Source organism: Triticum urartu, chromosome 7A, assembly GCF_056163025.1.
Source record: "Triticum urartu cultivar PI428250 chromosome 7A, HENAU_Tu73, whole genome shotgun sequence".
Lineage (NCBI taxonomy): Eukaryota > Viridiplantae > Streptophyta > Magnoliopsida > Poales > Poaceae > Triticum > Triticum urartu.
The window spans coordinates 229911252-229925220 of NC_141879.1; the positions used below are offsets into that span (position 1 = coordinate 229911252).

Consider the following 13969-nt stretch of genomic DNA (forward strand, 5'->3'; position numbering starts at 1 on the left):
AAGCCCCGAAGCGCGTCAAAGATGTTCAGAAACTTGCCGGTTGCGTGGCTGCTCTCAGCAGGTTTATCTCTTGGTCTGCTGAGCGCGCCCTGCCGTTTTTCAAACTATTGAAAAAGGCAGGTCCAATGAAATGGACTCCGGACGCGGAGGCTGCGCTGCAAGACCTGAAGAGATACCTGTCCTCCCCTCCAATACTTGTCACGCCTAAGCCACAAGAGAAGTTGCTGCTGTACATAGCGGCAACCAATCAAGTGGTTAGTGCTGCGTTAGTGGCAGAGAGGGAGGCGGATGATGAGCCAGCAACCGCGGCAAGCGCATCCAGCGACAAGCAGGGGGCTTCCCCGACAAGCTCTGGTCCCGACAAAGATGAACCCGCGCTGATACACGAGGAGATACGGAAGAAAACGGTGCAGCGCCCAGTTTACTTTGTCAGTTCCCTCTTGCAGGGGGCTAGGTCAAGGTACTCTGGTGTGCAGAAACTGCTTTTCGGACTTCTCATGGCCTCAAGAAAGCTGCGCCATTACTTCCAAGCACATGAGATCACAATGGTCACTCGCTTTCCGCTGAAGAGGATACTGCAGAATCCTGAAGCGACAGGCAGGATTGTTGAGTGGGCACTGGAACTGTCAAGCTTTGGTCTCAAGTTTGAAAGCACTTCAACTATCCAGAGCAGAGCATTGGCAGAATTCATAGCGGAATGGACGCCAACTCCGGACGAAGAAATCCCGGAGACGAGCATCCCCGACAAAGAAGCGAGCAAAGAGTGGCTGATGTACTTTGATGGTGCTTTCTCGCTGCAAGGCGCCGGCGCTGGTGTGCTGCTTATCGCGCCCACCGGAGAGCACCTCAAGTACATAGTCCAGATGCACTTTCCCAAGGAGCAAGCAACAAACAATACTGCAGAGTATGAAGGATTGCTTGCCGGTCTCAGGATCGCGGTAGACCTTGGGATTAAGAAGCTCATTGTCAGGGGTGACTCACAGCTTGTCGTCCGCCAAGTAAACAAGAATTATCAGAGTCCGTTGATGGAAGCTTACGTCGACGAAGTGAGAAAGCTAGAAGAGCGCTTTGATGGCCTGCAAATGGAGCACGTTCCGAGAACTCAGAACGCCATTGCTGATGGCCTGTCAAAGTGCGCCGCACTTAAGTTACCTGTGGAACCAGGGACCTTTGTGCTCAAGCTGACTCAAACGTCCGTAACACCATCAACTGGACAAAGCAAGAAGAGGAAGTTGATTCCTGGTGACTACCTGCCGGCAGAGCTTCCCGAAGCCGCCGCCAAGAAGGTCCCCAAGATCAACACCGAAGGCGCTGGTGAGCCAGATGCTCCGGCAAGCCCTAGGGTTTGTTCCGTTGAAGCTGAAACTCCCGGCAAGCTTGTCGCGGGATGTCACGCTCCGGCAGAGACACAGCTTCTCGCCGTCGAAGCAGATATTCCCGCAGCAACCTCCAAGATCAACGCCAAGAGCGCCGGTGAGCCAGATGCTCCGGCAAGCCCTAGGGTTTGTTCCGTTGAAGCTGAAGCTCCCGGCAAGCTTGTCGCGGAACGTCAAGCTCCGGCAGAGACACAGCTTCTCGCCGTAGAAGCGGACGTTCCCGCAGCAGCAGAGTTGCCTTTAGTCCTTGTTGTCGAGCCACAGGCTCCAACATGGGCGCAGCAGATTGTCCATTTCCTTCAGACAGGAGAACTTCCCGAAGAGCAAGAAGAAGCCGAAAGAGTAGCCCGGCAGTCAAGTATGTACCAGTTCGTCGACAAGACGCTGTACAGAAGAAGACTCAACGGTGTGAAATTGAGGTGCATTCCCCGGGAAGACGGACAGAAGCTGTTGGCAGAGATACACGGAGGCATATGTGGTCACCACATTGGCGCAAGAGCACTCGTCGGCAAAGCATTCCGGCAAGGTTTCTTCTGGCCAACAGCCCTCCAGGATGCAACTGCACAAGTAACCAAGTGTGAAGCGTGCCAGTTCCATTCCAAGCAGATACACCAGCCAGCTCAAGCTCTCCAGACGATCCCTTTATCCTGGCCATTTTCGGTCTGGGGGCTCGACATCCTCGGCCCCTTCCCCCGAGCTGTCGGGGGCTTTGAGTACTTGTACGTCGCAATCGACAAGTTCACAAAGTGTCCGGAAGTGGAACCAGTGAGGAAGGTGACCGCACAGTCAGCCGTCAAGTTCTTCAGGACGATTGTTTGCCACTTCGGGATCCCTAACCGGATAATCACCGACAACGGCACACAGTTCACGAGCCACGCCTTCATGCAGTACATCCAAGATCTCGGCGCCAAAGTCTGCTTCGCCTCTGTTGCTCACCCAAGGAGCAACGGTCAAGCGGAGAGGGAAAACGCCGAGGTGCTGCGCGGGTTCAAGGCCAGAACTTTCGACAGGCTGCACAAGTGTGGAAGAAACTGGATCGAGGAGCTACCGGTGGTTCTTTGGTCGATCAGAACGACGCCAAATCGAGCCACTGGACAGACCCCCTTTGCTCTAGTCTATGGAGCAGAGGCAGTTACCCCCACGGAACTCGTATACGGGTCACCTCGAGTGCTCGCTTATGATGAGCTTGAGCAAGAGCGGCTGCGGCAAGAGGACGCGCTGCTCCTTGAGGAAGATCGTCTCCAGGCTGCTGTGCGAGCTGCTCGCTACCAGCAAGCTCTGCGCCGCTACCACAGTCGCAGAGTCAATGCCAGGAGTCTCGAGAAAGGCGACCTTGTTCTTCGGCGCGCTCAGTCCGCCAAGAATTCCAACAAGTTGACGCCGAAGTGGGAAGGCCCTTACCGGGTGAGACGAGTCACCAGGCCTGGCGCTGTCCGCCTGGAGACCGAAGATGGTATTCCAGTGAGCAACTCCTGGAACATCGAGCATCTTCGCAAGTTTTACCCGTAAGGCGCGGTTGTCGGACCCCGTCCGGCAACCACCTCTCTGTGCAAGTCTTGCCGCTGCTGCATGTAATCCTTTGTACAGAGCCAGGCGCAGACCCTGGCGCAGGAACAGATATCCTCACGGAACTCGTATACGGGTCACCTCGAGTGCTCGCTCATGATGAGCTCGAGCAAGAGCGGCTGCGGCAAGATGACGCGCTGCTCCTTGAGGAAGATCGTCTTCAGGCCGTTGTGCGAGCCGTCGCTCCCAGCCCGTGCCAGAAGCTTCGAGGAAGGCGACCTTGTTCTTCGGCGCGTTCAGTCGGCCAAGATCCAAACAAGTCGACGCCGAAGTGGGAAGGCCCTTACCGGGTGAAACGAGTCACAAGGCCTGGCGCTGTCCACCTTGAGACCGAAGATGGCTTTCCAGTGAGCAACTCCTGGAACATCGAGCATCTTCGTAAGTTTTACCCGTAAGGCGCGGTTGTCGGACCCCATCCGGCAACCACCTTTCTGTACGAGTCTTGCCGCTGTTGCATGTAAACCTCTGTACAGAGCCAGCCGCAGACCCTGAGCACCAGAAAATGAAGCACTGCATACCCCGGGGGCTATAGCATGCATGCTAGATTGAGTCTGAGTCTCGTCCTTGGTTAGGGTCGATAGTCCCTAGCAACGGCTAACCCCTAGCTTAGAGGTCGAGTGTCCGTCCTTTTGCTTTTCCTTCGTTCGCAGGGCTCGCACGTCCTGGCCAGGCCACCTGGAGGCGAAAAGGAGAAGAAGGGCGTGCCGGCACCTGGGCCCCGGCAAGAACGCCGGGGGCTGCGAATGCCAAGATGTCCCCCCCGGCAAGCCAGAGTTGCCGGGGGCTGCAATATCAGATAAGTCTTTTATCCCACTTCATGCATCCTCTTATGGACTGGGGAATGCGAAACCTCGTTTCTTCCCGGAAACTGTCGTGCTCCCCCGACTCTAGGCCCTGGAGCGCGTTCCCGGGGCCAAGTTTGGTCGTAGTCGCGGCAGCAGAAGGGATGAAACGAGGAGGCCGCGCCCACCTCGTTCCCACCTCCGTCAAAGGCGTGAGAAAGGCCGAGCGGCGTGGGAAGGCGGCGGGGCTTGTTGTCGGGGAATGGAATGCCTGTCCGAGAGATACCAAGGATTTGCTCCTTGGCGTGGGTTCGACCCGCGAGGCAAATAACCCGGCAAACATCCCCTTTTCATCAAAAAACATCCCATACAGGTACAGTCCATAGAGGATGAAAAACATGAAAGAGAGGATTACAAGATACAGCTAAAGGCCCAAAGGCTTACAATTAAAAAGATAAGGTGCCCGTAATCCTTTTCCTGCCCCTCTCTTCAGGAGGTAGAACAAGCAGGCGAAAAGGGGAAAGGGGCGCCAAGGCGAGCTACAGGTGCCAGAAGACACCAAGAGAACATCCGGGGGCCGGACGGTGATGGCGACGCCGGGAGAAGGGTGTGAAGGAGGGGTGGCAGGACGTCAGCACGCTGTCGAGGGCACCACGCCCTCGTACTCCGACCTGACGGCCTTGTCGCCAGCCCTCTTCCCCTTCCGCGACCTCCCTACGCCAGCCGCCCAAGGAGACGCCCCCGGGGAGTTCAAGAAGCCGGCGCCGCGGATGATAGGGTCGCCGGTGCCGCACGAGACGGCGCCCGACACCTAGTCGGAGCCGCCGTCCTGCCGCCCGCCACCCTCACCATCACTGCCGCTCTCCTCCTCGTCACTCTCGCTCGAGGAGGAACCTTCGCTATCGGAGGAGCTGTCCACGCAGCACTTCGCCCGGGTGCCAAAGCACCCGAAGACCTTGACGGAAAGGAGATCGCCCTCCATCAGCTTAAAATGGAGGGTGAGTCCCCCCGTCAAGCTGTGGATGCGGGCGAACGTCTTCCACCCTCGATCGAGATACATCACACCAGGGGCTGGGAACGCCACGCGGACTTGCGTGTCGCTGATCCCACAGCCCCTCATGTGTAATCTCAGAGTCTCGGGCGGGTCCGACTCCATCGCGCCCGCGAACGGAGCCGGAAGCCGGAGGCGACAACGAGGCGCCCGGCGCAGCTTGACGAAGAACTCGCAAGGGTTGTCCCCTATATGGACCGCCGCGGGGGGAGGAGCCGCCGGCGGGGGCGAAGCTGGCGCGTCGCCCCGTCCGCCTCTTCCCCGAGCGCCTCGACCTCGTCCTCGACCTCGTCCACGACCTCGCCCCCTCCCTCTTCCCCTTACGGCTGGCTCTGCCACCACGAGCGAGGAAAAGGGGAGGGTGCGCTGTCTGGCGGCGACCCTCGCCGCCACCGATGAAGGCCCATGATTCCCTTTCTCCATGGCGAATGAGAGAAAGGGGAGCTGAAGCTGAAGAAAGGAGGAGACGGGAGAGTGCAGGCTTCGGTGCTCCCTTCCCGCTCCTTATAAAGGAGCGAAGTGGGAGCCCAGCCGCCCCGCTCAGCGAATCAAGGCACAGGAAGAGTAGGGAGGCGAGCCGACCCGTCCCCTCTGCTCGCAACGGCCCAGGTTCCCGCTCCCGCCATCCGCGATCCCAAATGCATGGGGGCTGCGTGGCGGAGATGCAGAACTGAGGCTACGGATGGGGCGGCCTCACCCTACCCCGTGATCTCGGGGAGTGGGCGCTTCGGAAATCGCGCACCGGCCCCGTCCAGTAAATGCGCCACGCCCCCACGCCCACCTCCGTTTGGAGAAGAGGGCGTGGGCCGTTCCCCTTCATCATGGCTTGACGCATGCTCGCGGGGCTTAGCCCCACGCGCGCGTGCCGCCCGCGTCACCCACGACGCCGCGTTCGACGCGCGCCGTTACGGGCGTGCGCGATGGAAGCGGAGAGATATGCGGCGCGACCTAGGCCGCGCGTGCCCATGCACTATTTTGGGCCTGGCCCAACAGCGCTCGGCACCGTGTCTGGCCCAGGCCCGGGGGCTCCTGTCGGTGTACTAGAGTAGGGGTACCCTTGTACCCCGAACTTGTGCACGGGCAGTCGCAGCGTCCCGCGGCAAGGCCTGCCAGGTCACCGCCAAGATTCCTTGTGGTCCCTCTGAAGACCATTCAAGAACAAAGTACTCAAGACAAGACCCCGGCAAGAGGAGCTTGCCGGGAAGAAGGCAAGACCCCGGCAAGAGGAACTTGCCGGGAAGGCCATCAGAAGCGTTCCAAGACTCCGGCAAGAGGCGCTTGCCGGGAAGGCCGTCCGAGGCATTCCAAGGAACTTGCCGCGGCGCGCTACGCGCCCCGACAAGGCCCGGTGAGCGACAAGCTCCCGGAAGCGACAAGTCGACGGCCGCGGCAAGGCGCTTGCCGCGGCAAGCCCCCACTCCACGCCCGCGCTCCAGCACATCCACCCACGTGTCGCTCCGGGGCCCCTCCCGAGCGCACGTGGCAGGAGGCTGTGCAGCTAGGGGCGTGCGGTGGCACGCAGGCGCTGACAAGACAACCATCGTGGCAAGACGGTGGCGTCCCTAGCGGTCCCTTTCGGTGCCGTCTAGGCGACACAGACGGGCATTTAATGCCCTTGTCCCCTGCCATCAGGGTTAGGTATGATAACGCTGTAGCAGCTAGCTGTGCCTACTACAGCACCTAGCTGTGCCTATCCACGACACCTTTTCCACTTTTGCCCTCCGTTGCCCTATGTCGGTAACCCCTTGAACATATAAAAGGAGGCCCGGGGCAACGTAGAGGGGGGTCGGCCATTGGAAGAGCCCTCGCGAGGTTCAGCAATTCCACACACTCACGCTCGCTCCCGAGCTAGAAATCAATACCAATCCACAAAGCAGGAGTAGGGTTTTACGCATCTGTGCGGCCCGAACCTGGGTAAATCGCTCGCGTGCTTCGCCTCGATTTACTCCTCGCACGACCAGCCGCCCGCTTGCTCCGCTTCGATCTGCTCTTTGCGCAACCTCCGCCCCCCGCCGAACCAAAAGGGACCCGGTCCGCCGGTCCCATAGGTGCCCGTGGATCAGGAACCCCCGGCAGTGTCCGACATGGATGTCATCGGCAAGGGGTGGAGGATACCTGGCTGCGGATGAATCCAGGGTGGACGAAGAATAGTCGAAGGCGGGCAGGCGCATGGGAGGTCGAAAGACGTTCGACAAGGCATGTGTGGTGCCCGAAGTGATACAGTGACAACACCGTTTTTTTGGAAAAGACGATGCCGGGTTAGGAGTGTGCAGATATAGAGTAAGGGGGGGAAGAAACGAAGTGGGAGAAAAGTGGTCCGAGAGAGAGGGGGTTTTAGTGGACCATGAGTGTCGAAGTCCTACACGACGGACATCCGGACTCCCGCAAACATCGCCAAGTTTGTGGCCGGTTTCCGGAAATTCAGACGCGCAGACGCGTGCGTGGACATTTGTTGCACCATATTGGATGAAACAAATGTTCGAACAGTTCAGTTCAGATGTTTGCGGACCATTTAAGGGACGTTGTTGGAGATGCCCTAATCTCTGGTCTATGGAAGCTTTGCTAGTTTCAAGATCCACCAGCCCAGCCTCTCGAAGGTGTTTCTGGATAGAGCGCGTGCACGTGTTGTGATTGTCAACATAGTAGTGTGTTTCTCAAAAAAGATCGACGCTGTTTATCAATCGAATGGAAAGAGTAGATATTTTCTTGCTTCTGTTCTGAAAATTACACTCATAGATCACGCGTTTATGTTTGTTTAGGACAATACTCTCTCCGGCCCTTTTTGCTCCGCGTATAAGAATTGTCTGAAGTCAAGCTTTATAAAGTTTGATCATATTTATATAAAAAAATATTAATGTCCACAATACTAAATTTATGCAATATGAAAACCAAAGTCATGACGCATCTAGTGTTGTTGATTTTCATAATCTGAATATTGGTATTTTCTCTATAAATTCAATCAAAGTTTACGAGGTTTGACTTTAGATAAATTTTATATGCGAACTAAAAAAAAAGAGTACGTAGCCGCCGTTCTCCTGGCTGGTGTGCTTTGGGAAGCAACAAACCTCTGCGTCTGCGGTCGGCGGGTTCGGGCCGCCAATCCCAAAGCAGGCAACAGAGCAGCACGGCGCAGATGCGGCGCGCGCATCACATTCCTTCATGCTCACCGGTCACGGGAATAGGTACCCACTCACCCACGGTCTCCTGGGCCCGAGCACCACGGACGGCCGGCGCAGCGTCCGGAATCAAAACGAGAGATTATCTTTTTCCAAACGTAGAAACGTACCCACTTCATCATCAGAAATTAAAAAACGTAGGAAACGTACCTACCTCAAACATTGAAAAACGTAGGAAACGTACCCCGTTAATAATGTTCAAGCGTCCCTAAAAAAATGTTGAAATATCCGACGAGTCAGCGTCGTGAGTCGGATCTCACGTGGAGCGCCGATTCACGGTCATGGGAATCCCCAGAAATATGATAAGCACAGTCGTGATCAATGGAACCGGGCCGGGGCGATGCCCTGTTTTTACTCCATTTTTTATACGAAAAAAAAACACATAAGCACAGCGAGAGGTATATATGCACACTACTCAAGCGCTCGCATATTTCGGCCCCCAAAAAGTGATGCTCGTACTGCCCACTGTAGCCAGCTTCCATATTCATATGCGTGGGCGGGGGTGGTCCGGCCTCGACTCAGGACGTGATGCGATGCGATGCGTTGCACCGGCCGGGGCCCTTGTCAGTTGTGCTCGTGTGCCGCACGCTGCCTATCACACTGATCCCGAGTTCATTCATCCGATCCACCATATCATGATGCAAGCGTGTGCACGGAACAACATGCCTTATATTGGAAAAGTTGGGGAACAGGGCATCTATAATCACGAAATTTCTGGCCATGTTTTCTTCCAATCACAAAATTTTAGCCATTTCCACCTTCCAATCACGAAAGGATAGAAGTAACGGCAGATGTTGCCAAGATGACGGATTTAGGCATATTATTGTTCAATAAAATGGCCGCATGCATCTCCTAGATGCAAAGGCCGGGAGTCATCCTCCTATTCTAAAAAAATTAAAAAAAATTCCACCTCCACTACCAAGGAGAGTTTGATTTTGCATTCAAAATTTCACGTCTTTCGTCTGAGAAGGTAATCAATTCCGCTTCCCCCCTTACATGGTGAGTTTGAATCTGCATTCGAACCCTCTTACCTCCGAGAAAAAGAATAAACAATAGAATGCTCATGTGAATAGAGAGTGCACGTGTGCGTTTAAAGAATGAATGTATGTGCATGTATGTAAGCATCTATGTTTATAGCGTTTTAAAAAAAAGGCACGAGGCAGCGCAGACCTTTCAATTGCGGATCATCTCTACTTACTCCTCGCAAAAACAAAAACAAAATCGTCGCTACTTGCAAAAATAAATAAAAATGATGATCATCTCTACTCCCCCGGGGGTGTAACCGAAAAAGATCCCCACCCCGACGGCTATAAAACCAGGAGAGCGCACTCGGCTGTCTCAACACCACAACCGCGCGCCGCGCCACCACACCCGCAGATCCCCGCCGTCGTAAATCTACTTACGTGCTTTGATTGGAGGGTCGCGGTGCGGGGGAGGAAGATGACGGTGGGAGCCGGGATCGCGGTCCAGGAAGACGGCAGCCTGGCGGCGCTGGGGGCCACGGTCCTGACGGAGGTGCGCGACAATGTGCTCGTCACGCCGGCCGCCGGGGGCGGCATGCTCAACGGCGCGTTCCTCGGCGTCCGGTCGGCCCCCGCCGCCAGCCGCAGCGTCTTCCCCGTCGGCAAGCTCAGGTGAGCTGCGCTGTTGGCGTTCTCCGTTGCTCATGCGATTCCTCAGCTCCCTTCAGCTGTTTTGTCTTGTCCGAGCGGTGTTCTGTCATTTGTTTAACGATTAGAAGCGTGTCTTATCTGATGTCTGCCATGTGCAAGGATCTAGATTCAGACAAAATGATTCTGTTGGAGTGCAATGAACCACTATGCAGTAGTACTGCAGTTTGCAATCTTGTCTTCTCTTGACTTTTTGTAAACAGGAGTAACTCCTGAAAGGTAAAACTTTCAGATGTTCGGTAAAAGTTTCCACACTTTTTTTAAAAAACAGAAAGAAAAATCTCGATACTCCACCAAATTAGTACTCCCTCTGTCCCAAAATAAGTATCTCAACTTTGTACTAACTCTAGTACAAAGTTGTACTAAGCTTGAGACACTTATTTTGTGACGGAGGAATATATGTGAAAAAAGATGTGTTTCACTTTAATTCAAAATTACTGTTCAAGAAGAGTAGTTGGGAACTGTTTTTTTGTTGTTGATGTTGATGAAAGGAAATCCTCAACTCAGTAATAACGTTTTGGGTCCTACCATTACAGTTATTTTCCCCTGAAATAGAAAGTAAACAACCAAGGACCCTTGGGTGGCAAAAATGAATTCTTGGTATTTATGTTACTATAGTTAACTCATACTAAAGATTACAGAATTGGCTGAACTGAAAGAATATGTGGCATGCTGGTGTTTCAGGGACCTGCGATTCATGTGCACGTTCAGGTTCAAGATGTGGTGGATGACACAGAGGATGGGCTCGTCGGGCCGCGACATCCCCGCCGAGACGCAGTTCCTGATCGTCGAGGCCGCCGACGGCGCCGGAGACGAGCAATCCGCGGTGTACACCGTCTTCCTCCCGATCCTGGAGGGCTCATTCCGAGCTGTACTCCAGGGGAACGAAAATAATGAGCTGGAAATTTGCTTGGAGAGTGGTAATTCAGACAATCATGGAAACTTTTCTCCATTGACTTGAGCACAGTTGTTTCATGATGTATAATAGTACTCTTGTTTTTCTTTTTCTTTTTTGCAGGTGATCCAGCCGTAGAATCATTTGAAGGCACCCATCTAGTTTTCGTCGGTGTGGGATCAGATCCGTTTGAGGTCATCACAAATGCTGTCAAGTATGCCAATATTTTCTGTAATTAATCTTCTATTTTAGTACCCTACACTTCTCTTGATCAAATACACCAACTGCTTTCCATGAATGCACTGCTTTCTCACTGACATCACATGAGTTGTCCTTTTGCAGAGCAGTTGAGAGGCACCTGCAGACATTCTCTCACAGGGAAAAAAAGAAGGTACCTTCCTGTAGTAGTACACAGTATCGTATGCATTTTTGCATCCTTGCTATTTCAGTGCCTCTAAAACTCTCACCTTGCTGCAGATGCCAGACATGCTAAACTGGTTTGGCTGGTGCACATGGGATGCATTTTACACTGATGTTACCGCTGAAGGAGTGAAGGAAGGACTAAGGAGGTGTCTTTCTGATCTCGTATATTTCCGCCGATACTATGCTTACCATATGAGAATCATACTGAAATTCCATAATGTATTTTTGTATTTTTTCCCCCAGTTTTGAAAAAGGTGGAACAGCTCCAAAGTTTGTCATAATCGATGATGGGTGGCAATCGGTCAGTATGGACCCTGCTGGAAGTGCATTCGTATCTGATAATGCAGCCAAGTAAGCAGCCAAGAAGAATTTATTTCTCAATCTTTACCTGTCTTGCAGTCGCGATCACTGATATTTGTTTGTCCTGTATCTATAGCTTCGCAAACAGATTATATGATATCAAGGAGAACCACAAATTTCAGAAAAATGGGAGGAAGGGTCACAGGGAAGAAGATCCAGCAAATGGCCTCGCGCATATTGTCAGTGAAATTAAGGGGAAACATGAGCTGAAGTATGATGACACTTGTTTGTTTGTTGCCTCGTACAGCATGATAAATTTGTGTCAGTTCTCATCTTTAATACTTCTCATGCCAAAATTCAGGTACGTTTATGTATGGCATGCGATTACCGGGTATTGGGGTGGCGTAAGGCCTGGTGCCGACGGGATGGAGCATTACCAATCAAAGATGCAATACCCTGTGCCATCACCAGGAGTCCAGAAGAACGAACCCTGCGAGGCCTTCAACAGCATAGCAGATAACGGCCTTGGCCTTGTGGACCCTGACAAAGCATTCAGCTTCTACAATGAGCTCCATTCATATCTTGCATCTGCCGGGGTCGACGGCGTGAAAGTAGACGTGCAGAACATTCTCGAGGCGCTAGGCGGTGGCCATGGTGGGAGAGTGTGTCTGTCTAGGAAGTACCAGCAGGCTCTAGAAGCTTCCATCACACGGAATTTCCACGATAACGGTATAATATGTTGCATGAGCCACAACACTGATAACTTATACAGGTACGCTTTTTTTGCTATTGAACTACATATACTCACTCAAGCTTGGTGCAATTGCCTGAAAATATACGGTTGATCTTTGCCACAGTTCAAAAAGAAACGCGGTTGTGAGAGCCTCTGATGATTTCTGGCCTAGAGACCCAGCTTCACATACCATACACATCGCTTCTGTCGCGTACAATACTGTTTTTCTTGGAGAGTTCATGCAGCCGGACTGGGACATGTTCCATGTGAGTGAGAATCACTGCTCTGTTCTGCTCTCTTGCTTACTACTCTTGATCATGTAGTGCCTGAACTTGTAAGCTTCTTTTCATTGTCGTGCTGACAGAGCGTTCACCCAATGGCGGAATATCACGCTGCGGCGCGGGCAGTCGGCGGTTGCGCTATATACGTGAGGTAACGAACATTACAGAGCAGTAGAGAACTTTCAGCTTTTCCATACGTGTATATCTTTAGACAATTATCAATTTTTTCATTTTCATGTGCTGAAACTGAAAGATATCTTTGATGCTAACTGTGCGTGTGATCATGGCAGTGACAAACCCGGAAACCATGACTTCGATCTGCTGAGGAAGCTTGTGCTTCCTGATGGATCGATCCTGCGAGCCAAACTCCCCGGGAGACCGACCGGGGACTGCCTCTTCTCTGATCCCGCAAGGGACGGCAAAAGGTTAGAACTTGCAGCAACCAACTTTGTTTCTACTAGTTGACGACCCTGACACGGTTCTGAATTTCTCTGAACCGTTTGGTGTGGACTGCAGCATTCTCAAGATCTGGAACCTGAACGCGCACTCCGGCGTGATCGGCGCCTTCAACTGCCAAGGCGCCGGCTGGTGCCGAGAAGGGAAGAAGAACGTCATCCACGACGTGCAGCCCGGGACCATCACCGGGGCCGTCCGGGGACGGGACGTCAGCCGCCTTCTGGAGGTCGCCGGCGATGGCTGGAACGGCGACGTGGTCGTGTACTCGCACGTCGCAGGTAAAGCATCCTTCAACCAGAACCAGCGCGTCGTTGTGATCTTGGACTAACTGACGAGCGATGTGAGTCCTGCCTTTTTCTTCTTCTTTCTCTTCAGGGGAGGTGACCGTCCTGCCGAAGGACGCGGCGCTGCCGGTCACGCTGAAGCCGCGCGAGTACGAGGTGTTCACCGTGGTGCCGCTGAAGCGGCTGCCGAACGGCGCCTCCTTCGCGCCCATCGGCCTGATCGGGATGTTCAACTCCGGCGGGGCGGTGACGGAGGTGAGGCACGGCGGCGACGCCGGCGTGGAGGTGAAGGTGCGGGGCGCGGGCACGGTTGGAGCCTACTCCTCGGCGAGGCCGAAGCGCGTGGCTGTGGATTCGGAGGCGGTTGGTTTCTCCTACAACGACGGCTCCGGCCTGGCCACGTTCGAGGTCGGCGTGCCGGAGCGGGAGCTCTACTCGTGGACGGTCTCGATAGAGTACTGAGACGAGATCGTCTGCTCGGGTGACAGTAAGTTCAGACGAGGGTGTTTCTCGTTGCACAGATCGAATGAAGGTTTCTGAAAGGGCGCCGAAGCCGCGCCTGGGGAAGCTGCGATGTTTGTTCTTGCAGACGTCACGTTGCCGCTAGTTTGTGTTGCCTGTGATTTATTATTTGCGCTGAAGAGTACATGTGCTTGACCTGTATTCCCTGATGGAAGCTAAAAATTGTATTGTGATTTCTGAACACCAACCATTTTAGTGCAGAAAGTTTTTCCTTTTTCTCTTACTACGTATGTGCCCGTGCGTTGCCACGAGGAAAAATATATTTATTAACACAATAAGATGGTTATATTGGACAAATCTTGATGCAAAATAAATAGATAAATACAATAATGTTGTGGTTATATAAAGCATCAATTTTTTTATCATTTACTCCTCCGTCTCAACAAGTGTCTCAATTTTTTATGTCTCGTGTCGATCGCCAGGGAAGCGTTTCGCAACTTCAATACAAAGTTAG

General features: G+C 53.5%; 1 protein-coding gene across 2 annotated transcripts; it reads left to right on the forward strand.

Moving 5' to 3' along the window:
* Positions 1-9279: 9279 nt before the first annotated feature.
* Positions 9280-13738, forward strand: LOC125536603 (seed imbibition 1). 2 transcript variants are annotated; one of them, XM_048699850.1, is made up of 13 exons: positions 9281-9585; positions 10306-10541; positions 10640-10730; positions 10859-10907; positions 10994-11085; positions 11183-11290; positions 11376-11510; positions 11601-12011; positions 12097-12238; positions 12337-12404; positions 12544-12678; positions 12770-12987; positions 13085-13738. In XM_048699850.1, the coding sequence occupies exons 1-13, from the start codon at positions 9392-9394 to the stop codon at positions 13453-13455; spliced, it is 2250 nt and encodes a 749-aa protein (XP_048555807.1). In that variant the 5' UTR covers positions 9281-9391; the 3' UTR covers positions 13456-13738. The 2 variants fall into 2 exon arrangements, with proteins under 2 accessions (XP_087394066.1, XP_048555807.1); XM_087537940.1 differs by having other exon boundaries at positions 9280-9585; positions 11376-12011.
* The last annotated feature ends 231 nt before the right edge of the window (positions 13739-13969 follow it).

What these genes read in the sequence shown, in the direction of transcription:
- LOC125536603 (XM_087537940.1), top strand. Translation starts at nt 9,392, where the DNA reads ATGACGGTGGGAGCCGGGATCGCGGTCCAGGAAGACGGCAGCCTGGCG. An exon ending in TTCCCCGTCGGCAAGCTCAG is followed by an intron (nt 9,586 to 10,305) that starts GTGAGCTGCGCT and finishes CTGGTGTTTCAG; the next exon opens with GGACCTGCGATTCATGTGCA. An exon ending in GTATCTGATAATGCAGCCAA is followed by an intron (nt 11,291 to 11,375) that starts GTAAGCAGCCAA and finishes CTGTATCTATAG; the next exon opens with CTTCGCAAACAGATTATATG.